Below are 19,639 nucleotides of genomic sequence, written 5' to 3'. Positions count from 1 at the left end.
TTTTATAGGCAATATAGGGTGTGCTACCAATAATTTTATTCAACAATTCATCTCTCAGCAAAAATTTTGAATAATGTTTCACTGTTTCCCAAATGTGTTCACTTATAATGTTATACGTGGTAACAAAAACATTTTTTCACCATTATTGGGTTTATTACTACTCATAAAATACACATTCCCATTATTATATTTGGAGAGGTTGGTATCACTTATTTTATTTACAGATTCCGTGATCACATCTTCACTGTAGCCTTTATGTAAAAACATAGACAAAGTCTGGCGTATTTGTTTTTGTAAGTCAGATATATTGTTTCAAAAACACAAAAGCAGGAACTGCAAGGCACCAACCATAAATGAAAGTAAACCAGTTCTGATAGAACACTCGAGTGATGTTGACAGTAATCCACATGGATATGTTGTATAAAAATAGTAAATTTATTGAGCGCGCTTTCGTCTTTTCTGATGAAGTCTTTTTTTTTCAAAGACGAAGGCGCGTTCAATAAATTTACTATTTTTATACAACACAGCCGTGTAGATTGCTGTCAACATCACTCGAGTGTTCTGTCAGATATATTGTTACAAAGCCTTGATAGTCTTATCAGTTCCCCAAAAGGTAGAGCTTTAATGGTATGTTCAGGATGGTAACTAGTACCATGTAAATACTGGTTGCCATCATCAAATTTACAATGAACTATAGTTTTAATAGAACCATCATCCATGCCAGTTAAATGTACATCTAAAAAATGTATTTCTGTCTCACACTGTAAACCATCAAATTTAACATTGTAAATATTATTATTCAACTGACATAAAAATTCCTGAACTTTATCTACCCTCCATTACAAATAAAAATCAAATCATCAATATATCTAAAATAAAATGAAACATGTTGTTTTACAAACTCATTTTTATATATGTAACCCATTTCAAATTTGGCCATAAAGAGATTTGCATACATGAGGGCAAATAGTGACTCCATGGGTGTACCTCGCAGCTGATGGTAAACAACATCATTAAAACTAAAGTAATTATGCAACAAACAAATATGAACAACCTCCACCATGTAATGAGACATAGGGCTATCATCCAAAAAGTATTGCAGTGTCATTATGCCATCATGTTTAATATTTGTATATAAACTGCATACATCTATGGAAATCCAAAATGTGTTAGAATTCCATTGTATATGTGATATCTTTTCCAAAAAATTAAAGGAGTCCTTAATATAAGAATCCAATCTCTCCGCATAGGGCAATAAAACATTATCTATAAGTTCACCCACATTATGTAAAAAATAATTAGTGGCAGACACTATGGATCTTCCTGGAGGATTAATACTATCTTTTTGTAGTTTAGGAAGGCAGTAAAAAGTGGCCAAGTTGCATCCATCAGTATTAAATTTAGTGTCAATGTCCTTCTTAGTAAAATAACCCAAGCGACATCCCTTTTCTATTAAAGCAGTAAAATCTTCCATTGCTTTTACATACGTACTAACATCACAGACGTCATAGGTTGTATTATCATTCAAGTGTTGCAAACACATATTAAGATATTGTGAATAATGAAGCACTATATTCTTGTTACCCTTATCAGAAGGCTTTACAATCAAATCATGTCTAGCAATAAGATTTTTAAGAGCAAGCCATTCATTCTTAGTCATATTATATCGGGGATAAGACATGCTCTTATATTTTTCAAAAAGCTCTTGAACAGAAAAATTAAGCATTTTTGAGAAACAACGAATAGTATTATTTACATAGGGGGAATACATTTACTTTTAAAATGGACTACACTAGTATCAAGTAAACTGTATGCATTTGCCATTGCATCAATATTAAAATCATCAGAAACACAATAATGGAAGCTATCATCTTCACTGTCCATTTCAAAATTAATACAATCATATTGTTTATCCACTTGTTCAGTAAAAAAACATTTAAGATGGAACTTCCTTACAAATTTAAATATTTCCTGTTTTTATATATGTAGCATGGGTATCACCATCGGAACAAATTTAATCCAAGGTTCAGTACAGAATATTGCACATCCATAAGAGAACAACCTGATAAGTTAACAACATTTGAGACATTACAAATAGGAGAAAAATCTGTTCCATCTACCTCTCTTATATGGTTGTTTAAACTGTCCTTCATTTGCTGTAAGACCATAACTAGTTCCTCTCTCTTATTGCCCTCTTTAGCACCTTCTCTGTTGTTACGAAAATGCTGTTGGTGAAGTTCCGGTTGTTGTGCTGGGGGAAGTGAAGGATATGCCCGGACATTGTTTTTGGAATCTGTGGTGTAACCTGTTCCATCCGAAGAAGCAAAAGAAACAGAAAGTTGTTTTTCAGTTCTGGGTAACCCAGAAGATGCAGTTTTCTTGTTTCTTCACAAAAAGTCATGCCCACTATTGTAGTCGCGCAAGTCTCTTTTGATTTTGTGTAGCTTAAAGTTAACCTGTTCATTCTCAAACTTATTTAATTTATCCTTCATATTTTTAAAGGCCTCATTGACCTTGGAAGAACCAATTTTACTTAGAATTTCAGTATGCATGGTATTAAGATCATTCTTAAGTTTCTTGTGTAGAAGTTGCTCCTTTTTGATCAAAATGCTGACCCATTCGATAGCGCATTTGTGTGCCACAGCTAACCATCTATCTTTAAAAACTGCATCTGTGGTATCCGCAGAATCAAAAGGTGTAGATGGGCTCTTAAATGCTCACAGCCCTCAAGGTGAAATGTCTAACTCAGAGTAGCTGAGCAAACCCAATAGGTTAGAATGACAGCGGGTCTCTCTGAAAATTCGTTTTTCAAAAGTGTCAATGCTATCTTGCATTTCTTGAGACAGAGAACCATTAGAAATACTGCCAATACTGGCAAAATTATTTCTATGTCTCTGTAATCTCTCCTCTGCATATTTAGATGCAAAGTTATTAAATATAGACTCACCGCTGCTAGCAGAGTTAACACCTCCAACAATATTGGGTTGAGTTGGGTTAACATTGGGACCAGAGCCATGCAATACAAAATTGTCCATAGATTTTTGCAATACAGTACCAGAAGTACTCGAAATAGATGTACATAGCCTACACTAATTCTACCAATGTTTCTGTGACTTCAAAATACTAAAGGACTGCCCAAATCTGCTTTCTTGTGACATTGTCACATGTTTTCTCCAAGGAATGCCTTACTTTTTGCTACTTTGCATATTCATTTATCAATCACCCTAGCCATCATTTTCATGCAGTACAACAAGTGTTTGATATCCCTGCACTGCTCACAGTTATGAATTCTCTATTTGTTCTTAACATGACCACATTGCCCTCTTTGTAGATCATTCTGATTCACAGAAAACACTACTGCTGAGGTTTCCACACTATCAGGCGATGTAGTGGTGAGGGCATTCTCAATGGCAGAACTGTGTGCTAATTCATAGTTTCATAGTTTCATAATTTAGTACTAGGCTATCTGCCCTGGGGCATTTGTAAGCCTAGCCATAGTGATGTGGCTTTTGCCACCCCATGAAATGGTACAAAAATGTACAGAATAGATTTAGAATACTGTGCCTCTGTCTAGTAGTGACACAGTGAAGGTCCCCTTATATAATAGAATTAGTTTACTGTGCCCCTGTCTAGTAGTGACACAGAGGTGACCCCTGGGGTAAACTTACGATCTCCCATCCACTCATCAAGATTTCTCTTGAAGAGAGTCAGTGAGGGGCTCTGCCTAACATGAACTGGGATTCTGTTCCAGAGCATGGGAAGCCTCTGGGTTATGAATCTATCCCTCCAGCATGTCCTATTCATACTTGTGCCGAGGTTTAAGTCTTTAGCTCTCGTGGTTCTGATGGATTTGGATTTTTTGAGGTGAAGCATGTCCATCAGTTCCTGACTGGACATGGCCTTGTACGTCAGGCACAGATCACCTCTGAGCAGGTGGTATGCTACTGAATAGAGCTGGAGTTTCTTTAGTCTGGCAGAATAAGACATATATTGGAGACCCTTGATCCTCTTGGTGAGGTACTTTTGTGGTCTCTCCAGCTGCTGCAAGTGCCGGGTGAGGTACATACCAAATGGGGCATTGTACTCAATCATGGGTCTGATGAGGGAGGAGTATATGGGTACAATGACATCCATGGATCTGGATGTGAATCCCTTCATGATAAGGTGTGTAAGGTAGAATGTCTTTCTAACCACTTTGGCAATGTGGGTGTCAAATGAGAGGTCATTGTCGACTTGGGTCCCTAGGTCTCTGATTACTTTTTCCGTACTCAGTGGGTTACTGTCTATGTGATAATTTGTGGGTACTTTGCTTTTCACAAAGGGGATGACTATACGTTTTTTGGCATTTAGTTTAAGGCCATGACTCCGGCACCAGTTGTCCGTTTCTGTGAGGCCTTTTTGTAGGATGTATGTGTCAGCTGGTGTATCGACTATGGTGCCTAGTTTGCAGTCATCTGCGAACTTTGTCAGCCACAACCCTCCCATGTTTGCTTTAACATCTGAGAAATAAATGCCGAACAAGAGGGGTCCCAGGACAGATCCCTGTGGGACACCACTTGTGACTGGCTTTGAGTCTGACATGGCTCCAGCGATTTTGACTTTATGGGTTCTGTCCTTTAGCCAGTTTGCAACCCATCTAGTGGCATAAGGGTTTACATTTAAGCTGTTGAGCTTATCTATGATGCCTGAGTGGGGTATTGTGTCAAAGGCCTTAGCCAAGTCCAGGTAGGCTGTATGCAGCAATCTGGGATGTGTCTAATGCTACTTAACCATATAGTCTCCCTGAAAATAAATGCCAGATGCTACTAATTTCCACTGCTAAATGATTCAGGGAATTGCTTGCAAGTGTAACATTTCACTGGTAGCAGAAAAAGTGACCAGTCACACCATACCACCCAATGGAAGCAGTATTGGTGTAGCTAAGTTCAACAAAGATGTGAAAGTGGGAATGTCTGTTAGTATTTGTATGGGGCTGGACATTGTGTGTGTGTGTGTGTGTGTGTGTGTGTGTGTGTGTGTGTGTGTGTGCATATCTGAATGTGTGTGTGTGAGTGTATCTGAATGTGTGTGTGTGTGCTTGTGTGTGTGTGTGTGTGTGTGTGTGTGTGTGTGTGTGTGTGTGTGTGTGTGTCTGTGTGTGCATGCGCAAGGTGAGTGTGTGTGTGTGTGTGTGTGTGTGTGTGTGTGTGTGTGTGTGTGTGTGTGTGTGTGTGTGTGCGTGTGTGTGAGTGCAGTTGTGTGCATTTGCTAAAACAATACATGGGCTTGTAGGAGAACACTGCTGCTCTCAGGTCAGGTAGCACAAGTATTAGCTAAAATATGATTCAGAGACATGATAACAAGATGGTAATGAGGTATTTTTCACTCAGTCTCTGAATGACATTTTCTCCCCGTTTTCATAACTGGCCTACCTGCAGTGAGGTTTTATCTGAACTCCAGAGAGAGTCCCTGCTGTATGAATGACAATAGCTAAGGACTAAGATAAAGAGGGATTGCCCACTATGCGGAAACAATATGTAAAGATGTTTACCAGCCAACATTTAGCAAACATGTTCAATGAATCACTTTCATTTGAGGGTATACTGAGAAAGTTTTTAGACTCTAGCACCTTTGACCACTATGAAAACAGTACATTTTTATTTAGTGAGTCACTTTAAGATGATAAAAAAATCTATTCTGTAGTTTTAAATAAAATAAAGAAATACAATAATAAATTTACAAATATATGTGCTTCAAAAATAGGACTAATGTTCCGTGGTTTCGATTAGACTCATTTCAGAGTTGTTTAAGCTTTTGCAAACTTGTGTAACAGAGACGGATTAATTTAGAATCTTAAGGGTAAAATGTTTGTTTTCTGTAATGCAATAATTAAATATAAACAAATGTCTTACCATGCAGAACCAAAAAATATATGAGAAGGAAAATGGTTACTCCAATCGCTGCCAACAGAAATGCCACCAGGATTATTATGGCAACAATCTTGCATAATTCTGAAGATTTCATTTGTAGTATTCTGCATTCAGTAAATCTGTTGTAAGTAAAGAAGAAAAAATATTTTCCAATAACTACAAACAAAATATTATGTAATGGTTAACTCTTGTGAACTAGCTGATAACCTGTGTATTACAAAGTCTTTATACTACTCTAAATAATTACATAAAGTTCAGCAGTATGGTTACTATTGGGAGGCAGACTAGAAGAAATTAAATTGACTTCCAGTTTTACACGTTTTAAATATGGGTCCCATTCAGAATATTGTATGTTTGTAACACTGAACTGCACAGGGTCAAACTCATATACTCAACATTATGGAATGTCAAAAATAAAAACAAAACGTTTAGGCAGAGACCAGTAGTATGAACCAAAACACACTTTCACTGTCTTAAAATTACCATGAACCACAGCGGAGCACCAAATCAAGATGCCAAGAATAACCCACACTGTTTATTTAAAATCCAAGTTAGTTAAGCACTTTCTTGGCATCTTGATTTGGTGCTGTACTCTGGTTCATGGTAATTTTAAGGCAGTGGAAGTGTATTATGGAATGTCAAGCCATTTGTACTGAGATCACTGTATAGTGGGGATAGGGGTAATTTGCCTTTTTCCCCACTGTAGTGTAATCTTGGGGTTGGTATATAAATATAATAAAAAGGGGGTGTGGAAGGTGCAGGAGGCTTATCCCCTGCAAAATCACAGTTTTGTGTGCTTCTGTAGTTTTTGATGTTCCACAACATCAATTATATGGGTTCATCTATATGCAGCTTAAAGTTACAGTCAATATTCTGAATGGTACCATTTAAATACATACTACTTTTAAAAAAATTGATAATTTAGAACAGCCTATATTTTAATTTCTTTCATGGTACCCTTTAAATACATACTAATTTTAAAACATTGATAATTTAGAACTGCCTATATTTTAATTTGTTTCATGGTACCCTTTAAATACATATTAATTTTAGAAAATTGATAATTTAGAACAACCTATACTTTAATTTGTTTCCCAAATGAATTACTTATAGAAAACAAAAAGAGGTCATAACATCCCTGTACTCCTCCCTTATCAAACCCATTATCGAGTACAATGCCCCCTTCGGCATGTACCTTACCAAACATATGCAGCAGATGGAGAGACCACAGAGGTTCATGACCTGAAAATTCCAGGGTCTTAAACACTTGTCCTATGCAGATAGGCTAAAAGCCCTGTCCCTCTACTCAGTCTCATACAGACTGCTCAAAGGTGACCTGTGTCTTTCATACAAGGCCATCCCAGACCCAGCCTTGATGGAGTTGCTGCATATCCATAAAAATAAACTCCACTTGAGCAACCCGCATGCAAGGACTTAACCTGGTCCGTGACATTAACAGAACTTGTTGGCGGGATAGATTTGTGTCCCAAAGACTCCCCCATTTGTGGAATTCACTCCCTGTCCACATCAAGCAGAGTACCTCTCTAGTCCTCTTTAAGAGGAACCTGGATGACTGGATGGGAAACAGAAAATACACCCCTAGGATCCTACCTGTGTCCCTGCTGGACAGGGGAAACAGGTGCTGACTTTGAGGGAACATGGGTGAAATTCTTGGCTAGGCTTATAAGGGCCTCCATGCCAGTAGCCTAGTATCACCCTATGAACCTATGAACCTCTGGAAAATGATGACACAGATAGCTGAGCCCTGTATCCCAAATACTGATATAATGAAAACCCACAACACTGATCATCAGTCTTATGATTTCAGCGTTTTCACTTCTGCAGAGTTCCAGCAATTATCTTAACAACACTTACCAAGTTTCAAGACTTCAGTTCCCCTTATATTGTGCAATATACTGCCTCTGTTATACATCCTGTACAGAATAGTCTTTATCCAACTAGGGTGCAGTGGGTGCCATTTAATAGGTGGATTGAGTTAGCCTGTAAATTACCAACCAATATCACACACAGCAACCATTCTAAAACATGCACTCTCCATGAATTATTATGGTTGCTTGCTTTATTTTGAACATTGATAGAAGTATTCATAAGGTTGTTTTATACAGCCGTGACAATTTTCATTAAGCAGCATATTACATATGACTGTGCATTTAGAGGTGCCTTCATGCATAGCTTCATAGTGGGAACTTTTATTTTTCAACTTACTATCTTTACTTCATTGCCACTTAGACAGTGATGGTAACAGGAAGTTATGATACATGACATATATAACAGCAGACCTGCCATCTGAAAACAGGGTTATTCAACATGATAATATTAAAAAAGTGGCTATACAGCAATTAGACCCATGATGTAATATGTATCGCTGAGAGTTAGAACACTGCTACCATGATATCATAAAAAGGAAAAATAACTCATCTGACTCTAAGCTCCAGATGACTCACCTCTCATCTCTGATACCAGTCATAAGTTAGGTACAGTTATGCTGCCATTGACAATTAACTCAATGAATGGTACGTATACCAAATGGGAATAAATTAGGGAGGATAATGAAGAGATGGAATTTACAGCCATATTGACAGAACTGTATGCTGACAGAGATGGACAAGTGGCTCAGTTCTTAATGAAGAACCTCCTCGAAAAGCAGGTAAAGTTTTAAGCAGTACATCATAAAAATGTAAAAATGTAATAATTTGTATGTGGCAATTAGTACAGAAGATTAAGCCTATGCACTGATAACAAACTGCTTCTTGTAGACTTTGAATGGGTCAGATTCTATTTGCCTACTCTGTGACTCTGAATAGATCAGTTAACAAGAAAGTGTTCCTGGCTTTGGCTAAAAAAGACCCATGTGGGTCAAAGCTCTATATAGATTAGTAAATACAGACAAAATAAATAAAATGTAAATATGCATGCAGTATATGGTGCTTAATATGTGTAAGAGAGTTATGCTGATGCAGAGATGAAAACTAGCATGGATACAGGCTTCCTTTTCTTAGAAACAATTGTATAAAAATAAAATGTAATTTCATGCACCAGTTTTAAACCACTTGCATTTACAGGTTGTGAAAGCCAGTCTGGCAGTTGGTACAGAGGGTGAAGGCTGTGAGCTGTATTTCCTGTGTAACAAGGTTTGATTACCTCGGCCTTCATTTAACTATGTGATGCTGAGAAGTTATTTGTCTAGGGGCAAGCAAGCCTTCTAACTATAGGGCTATGGTGATATCAGAGGTTACAAACATATTGATTTTGCCTTTCCTAGGCCCTTTTGGATTTTTAACAAGACATCTATAATGGAGAAAATTAAATAGCTTTATTAAATAAAGGAAAGAACAGTACATAATGTAACATTTTCAGCTTCTTGAAAAAACATTTCCAATAGTTATGTGACAAGTGACAGGTGAAAACAGTTACAGGGTTCCATTCCTTAAAAGAACAGCAAATATCAAGTGTCACAGATTCTATATTAACATGATTTCTTGCCATTGACTAAGTCCACAACAGATAAAAGGGAAGGCATGTCTCCCAGACCCAAGAACAATATTTGCTTACATTAAAAAAGAAAGCAAGTATCACTAATTTGTGAAACACAACATTTCTGCAAGATTAAAATGTGTACAAGTTGGGAATATAACATATTTCTAGTTTTTTCTCTTAAAGGTTTCATATTATTGGGTCAGCCCAACTCTTTTGAGTGTGTAGGAGTGCAGGGATTAGTTTGCAAACCCATATTCCCTGTTTGGTCAGAAATGTTAGTAATAAATACTCTTGCTATGCATGAAGCACAGAGCACCTTCTTTCCCTCAGCACTGTTTTGGGCTGGTTACATCTGAACCGAATCTACTATTCCATCCTGCTGGAAAGTCTCCCATATCATTCCACTGCATAAAGGAGGTAACACTAATGAACTTTCTAATTTCTGGCCTATAGCCCTACTATCTCCACTATCTAAAATTATGGAACGTTGTATACACCATCAACTCTTACAGCATCTCTTGCAAAACAGCCTACTCGTAGACTCCCAACATGGTTTTAGGCCCTACCATAGTACTTCCACTGCCCTTCTCTCCTTCACAGACATCATCAACAAAAATCGCAATAATAACCTTTTCTCCTCTGCCTTATTCCTGGACCTCTCAAAAGCCTTTGATATGGTCAACCATCAACTTCTGGAAACTTTGAAATCTCTCTCTCTGGACTCTTTGGCAGTACAGTGGTTTGACTCTTATTTGAAAGATAGAAAACAAGCAGTCCTCTGGGACAGCCATTTATCCTCTCAGCTCCCAGTCACTATCGGTGTCCCTCAAGGATCCATCTTAGGTCCCCTCCTCTTCTCCATATTTATAAATAACCTGTCTACCTCACTCCCGACATCCACTTGTATTCAGTATGCTGATGATTCTACTCTCATCTGTTCTTCTTTATCTCCAGAAGAACTTCACTCTTCCACCCAAAATGTCTTTTCAGCAGCGGAAAAATGGTTCCAACAAATCTGTCTCCTCCTTAATCCCAAAAAAACCAAATTATTACTTTTCACCCCAACTCTTAAATCTGCCCTATCTCCTTTTCCATTGTGTCAGGCAATGGCACTATTATTAAACCTGATTGTTCCACTAAACTACTAGGCGTTACAATAGACAATCAACTAAACTTTGACTGTCACATTGATCTAACCATCAAGGCTGTTAATAAAAGATAGGTGCCCTCTATAGACTTAAGCCCTTTCTTACTGCAACCACCAGAGTGTCTCTTGCCCAAACTCATCTCATCTCTACACTATTGTATGCCTCTCCCTCATTCATCAACATTTCAAAAGCTAACCTTCAGAAACTTGCTACAGCCTACCATAGTATTGCCAGGTTTGCTACAGGTTCCCCATTCCGTACTCACCATTGTCTTAATCTCAAAACCTTAACTGGCTTGAACTTCAAAATCTAATTCTCCTACATCAATTAGTCATCATTTATAAAATTCTCCATTACCCCTCTAATACACCCATACTAAATAACCTCATTGCCCCATACAAAAATCTTACTTCCCTTCGCTCAGCCAGCAAACTTCTAGTAGCTACTCTCAAATCTCATAATAAAGCAGGTGACTCCTTATTTGCTAATGCTGTTGGCTCATACTGGAATAAACTTCCCATAGAACTGACCTCTTTAGGCTCATCACACCTTTTCAAAAAAAAACTAAGAAACTATTTTCAATCCCACTGGCTATGTCCCTGCTCTAATCCTGACTGAGCTCACCAAACAATCCCTCTCTACAGTCCGTGTCACTATCACTACTTCTATCACTCCAGTGTAGTGTACCTAGCATCCCACCTGCTTATTAATTTTTCCTATACTATCTATTCTCTTATACTTGATATATCACTGCAACCTGTTTCATCTCCCCTTTTACTTAGCCTATAGGCTGATCACTTCTGTGCAAATCTCTATCCTAAAACTAGTGCCCTGGCACTACATGTTTTATCCTAATTTGTTATTAGTGTAAATACTTATAGACTCTTTATCTGTTATTGTTTTTCTCTCCTCCTCATTTTTTAGCAGTCCTACTATTGCAATTGTTATGGGATTACAATTCCTCACTACTGTTTAGTTCTTGTTAAACTGCCTCTGCATTGTTACTCTACTACATGAAAATGTTCCTTTTTTTGCTTATATGTTTTTCATATTTTTTGTTTATTGTAAGTTACTAGTATATAGTGGAGCTTTTCTCCTCGGGCCTCTGCTGAAAATGGACATGTATCCAGCCAGACTAGCCCGGTCAACAAATGTAAAATAAATAAATAAAATAAATGATATTGGAAGAGCTCAACAATTTGAAGTGCCATCAAGACAAAGAAAAAGCACTGAGGACAAGCCCCCTGCACCCCCACCATATAGGGGAATTTGCCCTCATACCCTTTGTCTTGTATAAATAAAAATACATACATATATATATATATATATATATATATATGTATGTATAAATAGATAAATATACCAACCCAATAGTTACATAAACTGCAGAGAAAACTGAAAACACTAAAAAAGAATCACTGCCAAGAATGTAACAGAAATAGATACAACAATCATTCTGTATAACAGTTAATGGATTATACTCCTCCACGTGGAATTGATATGTTGTAACCATGTCAACTTCACATTCAGTCACTCATAGAGAATCATTGCTTCTTGGTGGCATGCTTAATTTAGCACAGTGATGCAACTTATTGAGTAGCTGATATAATTCATATTGGTAATCGTGTTTCCTTGTTTTAATTTCTCCAAGTCTTTTGGGTTTCTAATACCATGAGAGGAAGAACCCCTTTCCTATGTCAAAGTCTAATTAAAATTCATAAACTGAATAAGGTTATAGACCAGATTAGTGAAAATGTACATGAAGGACCAGCTTCACTACTTTTAGAACAACTTGAGTTGTTATGGCAACTTTGATTAAATGCTAATCAGTTCCCAGGAATAAATGAAACATACACTATTCTCCTATACTTAAAATTAAAAAGTATGTGGAAATTAAGTGATGAGTTTAAGGGTTAGTCCCACACCTAAAGCATTTATTTATTTACAATGGTTATATATTAACCATGGTTTTATTTTAACATGCTTTATATTTTTTTACTTTTAATACACCAGGTATAAATAAATTTACTTTTGATTGAGCAGTGAAGGATGAAGGTTTTTTTATTTAGGGGAGAATGTATTATATTGTTCTTTAGTCAGGGCTTTTAACTCTGTACTCTTAACTATGGTAGAACTTTTATCAAGTGATGTGTTAATTGAATATTGTTAAGAGGTTTCATTTAGACATTGGTTACATGACTGGATTGTTGAAATATTTAAGAGTGTCTATGAAGTTGATTCTTTTATCTGATGAAGTCCAGCCACTGTGCTGGACAAAACGCGCTTAATAAACAGAGTTTGTGGTGTTCTTACATCGCTTTCTTTTTATGTTTATTTAATTAAAATTCATGACAGTAGTATTGTTCAAGCTTTGATGTTAGCCAAAAGTGCTCTTTGCAGGACCTGCAGTATGCCCAAAATCGAATCTTTCTGTGATTCATACAGAGTCACATGTATCAGTAACATGCTAAATACAACTGTAAATTCTTTTTTATGAAACCCATTCCTCCTAGTGCTACTGGAACTGTCTGGGTATTCCTATTCCACATTACCCTTGTTTCTGTCTGCAAATCCTAGTATTTTATGACTTTGTGCGTCTCTGTACTAAGACACTCTAATCACTGGGTAAAGCAATTTCAATTATCAATGCTATTTATTTCTTCCTTCTTTTCATGAACTACTAAATCTGGTTTTCTCACATCTATTTTTTTGAACTATTGGTAATGGGCGATCTGGACGGCTACGGTGGTGCAGTGGTTAGCATTGTCACCTCACAGCAAGAGGTTCTCCGGTTCGATCCTTGGCTGGGGTGCCTTCTGTGCGGAGTCTACATGTCCTCCCTGTGGTCGCGTGGGTTTCCTCCGGATGCTCCGGTTTCCTCCCACATCCCAAAGACATACTGCAGGTGGATTGAACACTCTAAATTGGCCCTAGGTGTGAGTGCGTGTGTGTGTGCCTTCTGTGGAAGGTTGGGCGCTGGGCTGGTGACTCGACACTGTAAAACTCCACTGCCAATCATGAGCGGACAGGTGATCCGCTGTGGCGATCCCTAACCGAAAGAAGAAGAAGACTGGTAACGGGCGATCCCATGTGATATAAAGTTCATCATTTTGTAATATGCTTTGCGGCTGATGTTTCCAATGCTTGTCAGCTACTTCAGTACTATAATGTTTGCAAAATCCTCAGTGCAACAGTATTGCCACATTATACAGGCTTTCTGCCATTAGTGTGTCATAGCCAGTGAATAAATGTGCAACCATTTCCGATTCTGTTTTACAAAACCTGCATCTGTCTATTTACCTGACATGTTCAACAGACTTTGTAAACCACCTTGTGTGTAGACCACTGTCCTGGGCCACCAATATTAACATTTCATCTTTTGACTTAAATTCACCTCTCCTTAGCCATTCCTGCATTAAATCCTGATCAAAATGAGGTTGTTCCAGGAGTTTTCAGTACTTGCAACTATACTTATGCATTTTCCAGATTTCTTGCCTACTCATCTGTTCCTTCAGTTTATATACTTTCATTAGTTTTTTTGGCATATTTAATTGCTGCCTGATTTTTATCTACTTCTGGCTTGATTTCCATCCCTGCTTGACACTGATATGCTTCTGCTAAACTAAGCAGGAAATTATCTTAGACTTGTTCTCCTCATATTTTAAAACAAATCTTCTGTTCTACATTCCTCCTTTGTGATCTTATTTATTTGTATTATGAATTTTTTCAAATCAGGGTCCTTTCTCTGTATTTCTCTTCAAATATCTTTGGAGCTGCTTTTTGGTACTGATTAATTCAGCTTTCTTCTTTGCATAAATATTGCACCATATCAGATCTTTCTTTCCCATGTTCTTATTTCTTTATTATACCTTTCAAATAACTGTAGGTTTAGTTCTTTATATTTTTGCACTTATCCAGTTACTTCTTTTCCCAAACTGACCAAGGTGTCTTGGTCTACATAGTGTTTTTTATGAATTGGTTGTATTAATGAACACAAATTTGCATTTGAAACTTTTGACAGTTTTTCTTCTGCAAGTATTTTTCTTTCCTCTAATTTCTCTCTTAATCTTTTTGTATATCTTCTGTCCGGAAATTCTGTTTTTTTGCATAATAGTAATGATACATATATATATTTTTTTATCCTCAGTAGTTCTCTCGGTTTTCTGGCTTGTCAGTTTTGGTGGGTTCTGTGGACTACTACTTCCTTCTACTACAGGGGGGCTATCCTCCCCCTGAGCCTAGCCTAATCCCATTGTAGGAATGTCTCCATGTCTTGAGGATTCTACACTGTCATTTTTTTTCATTCCCGGCACCAGTGCACCTACCAGAACTGGGCAGCTTTTTATCATGGGACTTGTGCACCCAGCTGTTTTTTTTTTTAACCTACTTCTGTCCATGATATATGCTATATAAAATACAGTCTATATATCAGTGTTGACTTGGTGAGGATTTTGTAAATAATGCAAAGCAAGACAACACACTGTCTCTGCTAGGTAAGCAGTATGAGTGAAACTGGACCCGGGCAAGTAACCGATTGTCACAGTTGTGTGTATATTTTTAATAAAATCTCTCAGGTTACTTGCCCGGGTCCAGTTTCACTCATACTGCTTACCTAGCAGAGACAGTGTTTTGTCTCACTTTGCATTTTCTACAGTTGTATTCGCTATTTGGTTGAGATTTTGTATATGCAAGGCCCACCTCATGAAGGTACTCACCAAGACTTGAAGATGAATTCGGTTTCAGCAATACTACTGTCTTTCGCTTGCTCATTTTATCATCTCTCCATTTGGACCTTGCAATATAAGCTTAATGATGTAATGGTATAGCATTGTTCAGTAATAGCTATATTACATTTATAGCATATGTGTTAATATTAATGTATCTGTATTATCCAAACCTGGGCAGATATACAAAAACAAGAAAACTAGTTAATTTGATGTTTGCATTTCACAAGGGCTGCTATGGCAACTTTTATTCATATGTTTGTTTTTGCAGTTATAGCTCATACGTTTTAGTGCTTCCAGTGTAGGTACAAGGAGGGGGATGTTTTCATAGCACAACTGTCATTTAACGTGAACAAATCCTTTTGTTGTCAAACCTGATTATGCATACTTCAGTGCTGAAGTAATATGCTTCAACCAGATTGTTAGTGTAATGGGAAATGTACAACTGAATAAATATTGTTACCACATGGAAACATTTCTATACTGGGGAAAAGGTGAGATCATAATTTTCATCTCACAGTTTAGAGGAATATGATGGCAAGTATAGAACTCATGTATATGATCTTTAAAATAGTCGGGTTATAACATTAGAATGAAAGGAGAATGCAAGTCTACAACTTGCCATTTGATTCTGCTGTTCCCGATCTTTTACAAAATGCTGGCATTCTGTAGACAACAGCATGTGACAAAAAAGGAAAAGGACACTGCAGAGAGAAAGATGTATTTCTGAATCACATCACATTCAGTGGTGGACCTTAGATTTTTTTTAAGTCTGTTGCCCAGGCACAGTTGCAAAGTGTTTAAGACACAGAAAGCTAAAAGTTCTTATTGCCTTTGACAATGATGTGTTATGGGTTAACTCAACAGTATGTAAAACTGACATACCTTGTTGTCTTACATCTGATTCCCTTTAATTATAACTCCATCTGCACACTCTATGACTCTAAGCAAGTGATTACTGGAAGCCATGCTTCTGTGTCCTTATGGTACTCATTCTCCCAGCGAACAAAGGATTACATTTAAAAAGAGAGACATTACACAAGGAAATAATCCAGCTGCACAAGTGTTTAGGGACAGTTTACGAAAGGTTTTCTTTCTTTCATATTTTGATTAGAGAGAATTTTCATTAATGCTTTATTTTCATTTTGTCTACTAGGAAGCGTACCACGCTTTAGTATATCTAATGCTTTGTTCACTGAAATTCTTCAGTAGTCAGTGCCTTCTACAGGAATTGTAGGAATTGCAACAATTAAGTACTCCAAAAACCTGTCAGTACTTGGCTTCAAAATGACTCCAGGTAGTGTTAAACTGTATTATATTGACCTACACTAGCCTAAACTGCTCAGTCTGAATAACAAATTCATAATGAACCAAAGCGATGCTTCATGTGTTACTTCCTTTATGGTAGTGATATTCCAAAGATGTGATGAGCTCCAAACTGCATCACTAATGAAGAAAATGAACTGGGAGGATCATATGTTCTTTATGGATCCTTACTGGGGATCTGTAAATGCTGAAGCAGCTCTATTCTTGACAACCAGGATGACATTATGTGCTGGATGCATGTGTTTTTGACAGCTGCATGCTGTTTGTTGCTGAGACTTTGGTGAAGAATCATAAGCTGTTTGGTCAATTCTTTAGAGGAGATGTAGGTGTACAACATAATGATAAGGAAAATCCAATATGACTGGAGACCCAGCCTTGTTGCGTTCTTCATTTATCTTTATACTTCTTACGATTTGCCATTTGTTCCACTACTGAAAATGTTGGAGTAGCACATATCTTGAAGTAGGAGTTTGTCCCATGTTTGATCACTGCAGGTGGACTCACAGGTAATATAAAACTCAGGATTATGTATGATGATAAACTCGTGCTTCACACCATACCCTGGTCTTTGAATGCTGGTTTTTACATGGTTTCTCATTGCAAAAGACAACATTTCTAACTTCTTCTTTTAACTAAATGTAATCTTGTAATTTTATGTCATTTACAGCAGGCATGTCAATGTTGCATTTCACAACTTCTCTGGTAATGGCATTAGTTCTTTCTGACAAATAGTTTAGAATGATCATCACTCTAGAACAACTGTTCCTATGATTGTGCTGTGGGGATCTTCTCCTTGAATCTTACCTCTAAAGGAACCTTTTGATCACTGGAATTAATCTAGTTAACAAACTGAAATAAATAAACAAATGCATTATTTGCTAAGATGTTTTTTATATAACATAAATGGTCCATGTTACAAAATCATTGTTTATTTCTTGTTTTGGGTACATAGAATAATACCAAAGGAAATAACTACTTAGCTAGAACCTGAAAAGAACACTAGTCATTCACAGCAGAAGGCTATGGCTGTCTTTGTCCTCCATCATATGACCAAAAACTACATGCAAAGCCATAATTAAAGACAAAAAGATTACTATTTCCACTGGATTCAAGTACAGAACTCCAAAGAGTTGCAGAAAAACTATTTCCAGTGATGGAATGAGAATGTTTTTCATCAATATGAAAGTGTCAGAATATGGGAAACATGTCTGAGGGGTAGTGGGATTCCTGACTGAATCAAGCAGCTTGTGTGTTATCTGGCAGTTTGCAGTATGGGAGCTGTGGGAGGAGTTAGTGATGACAGAGGCATGTTGGGAAAAAATCTGTAGTAGGTAGAGTACAGTTTGTGCTGGGGTGTGCATTGTGGATGGAAATGGTGTTAACATGCATGGCCTAAGGAAGAGGTAGTCCTAAAGACAATATATGCTAATGAAGAAGCTGTGGGAGTCAGGTTTTTCTGTTTATATGTAAGGTGATGGACCTTAAAGGTTTTTCATAATTAAAGTTACCTGGAGAGAGGTAAAACCCAAATATTAGGAAGCTGGAAGGTACAGACCCCACAAGAAAATAGTGAGCATTGCTGATGAGTATAGAAATGTGGTTGGTGCTTTTTATGTATTAATCAGTTTGATATGTGTTTGGGCACTTACGTGTTTGTGTTTGTGCATGTGTTTATAGACATGTATGCATTTGTAGACATGTGTGTATGTGTGTGCGTGTGTGTGTTTGTACATGTGGGGTTGTATTTGTGTGTACTTTTGATTACAGTCATTCATTGTTTGTAATGCAGTCGTTTTTGTTGTGGTTTTTTTATGTCTTTGTCCCTTTAGATCCCTTCATTTATTACTGAAGTACACTTTAATTTTAATGACTGTAATGAAATCTTAGTTGCCCTGGTAATGCATGGTAAAGCAGCACCAAACACTTATTCTTATTACTCCCCAGCACACAGGTCTGATCAATTGGGGCACAGTCAGCACACAGGTCTGGTCAGCTGAGGCACAGTCAGCAAACAGGTCTGGTTAGCTGGGGCACAGTAGCACACAGGTCTGGTCAGCTGGGCACAGTCAGCCCACAGGTCTGGTTTGCTGAGGCACAGTAGCACACAGGTCTGGTCAGCTGGGCACAGTCAGCACACAGGTCTGGTCAGCTGGGGCACAGTCAGGTCTTCATCCCTCTGCTCCACAACACCAGACTAATTACAAATACAATTTAAAACTGTTACACAAGAAATGCCTGCACTGGAAGCACAGAAGGATGAAGCGCAGAATATGTCTAGATACCTCCATTTTGACTAGTGGCTTGGGCAGCTGATTGTACAGATGGAGGGGTTGGGGATACCCTACCTGGGGGAAGGGATGTTGGTTCCTGCCCAGCTAGTGGCACTACTGTAATAAAAGGACCTTGTCTGGGCAGTGGAGGTCTGTCATGAATTGAGGATCTGATGTACATGAAGGGGGAATGTGCATGCATGGACATAGGTGATACCTGCTGTACCACTCATGCTCACATGACCACCAATGGCAGGGTAAGAAAAAAATCAGAAAAATGCTCTCTGTCAGAATGCTGGTGCACAAACCTCCCCTCACAGATGCCTAGACCAGGGTCTCCTTCAGATGGTATAGTCTGTGATGGAAGGGAGGCTTGATGGTTGGCAGACTTGGGGGCAAAAATGATACAAAATCTAAAGCTGTTTTGTAAGATGTAACAGGTTACGCCTTCTCCTGTTTTATGCATTATGGTAAAATTCATTGTAGAATAAAAATGTTTTCTACCCATCTTTGGCAAATGTCACTATGGTGATACAACTGAGTTTATAATTTAATTAAAATGTATTGTAATTATAAAAAAATAACTGATTAGGCTAATTATATGTGCAAAGAAGTAAGCACATCTAAATACATCAAGTTAATCTCCTTCAGTCTTTTCTTCATTGTCATGTAACTTATTTTAAATCAAGTCATCACTACTAATAACTTTTTTGTTAAATACTGTGACATAAAGGAATTTATCAGTGAAACAGCTATGAAAATAT

General features: G+C 37.5%; 1 protein-coding gene across 14 annotated transcripts in view; it reads right to left on the bottom strand.

Moving 5' to 3' along the window:
* Window positions 1–19,639, bottom strand: part of LOC122793158 (transmembrane protease serine 11D-like) — a 971,710-nt gene that overhangs the window by 686,953 nt on the left and 265,118 nt on the right. For all 14 annotated transcript variants that reach the window (XM_044060954.1, XM_044060958.1, XM_044060960.1 and 11 more), the window contains one exon: window positions 5,892–6,028. In XM_044060954.1, coding sequence (XP_043916889.1) covers window positions 5,892–6,003 — 112 coding nt within the window. In that variant the 5' untranslated portion in view covers window positions 6,004–6,028. The remainder of the gene's footprint in view (window positions 1–5,891; window positions 6,029–19,639) is intronic.

Source organism: Protopterus annectens, chromosome 2.part0, assembly GCF_019279795.1.
Source record: "Protopterus annectens isolate FY-2018-M chromosome 2.part0, PAN1.0, whole genome shotgun sequence".
Lineage (NCBI taxonomy): Eukaryota > Metazoa > Chordata > Ceratodontiformes > Protopteridae > Protopterus > Protopterus annectens.
This window is presented reverse-complemented; position numbering and strand designations above follow the sequence as displayed.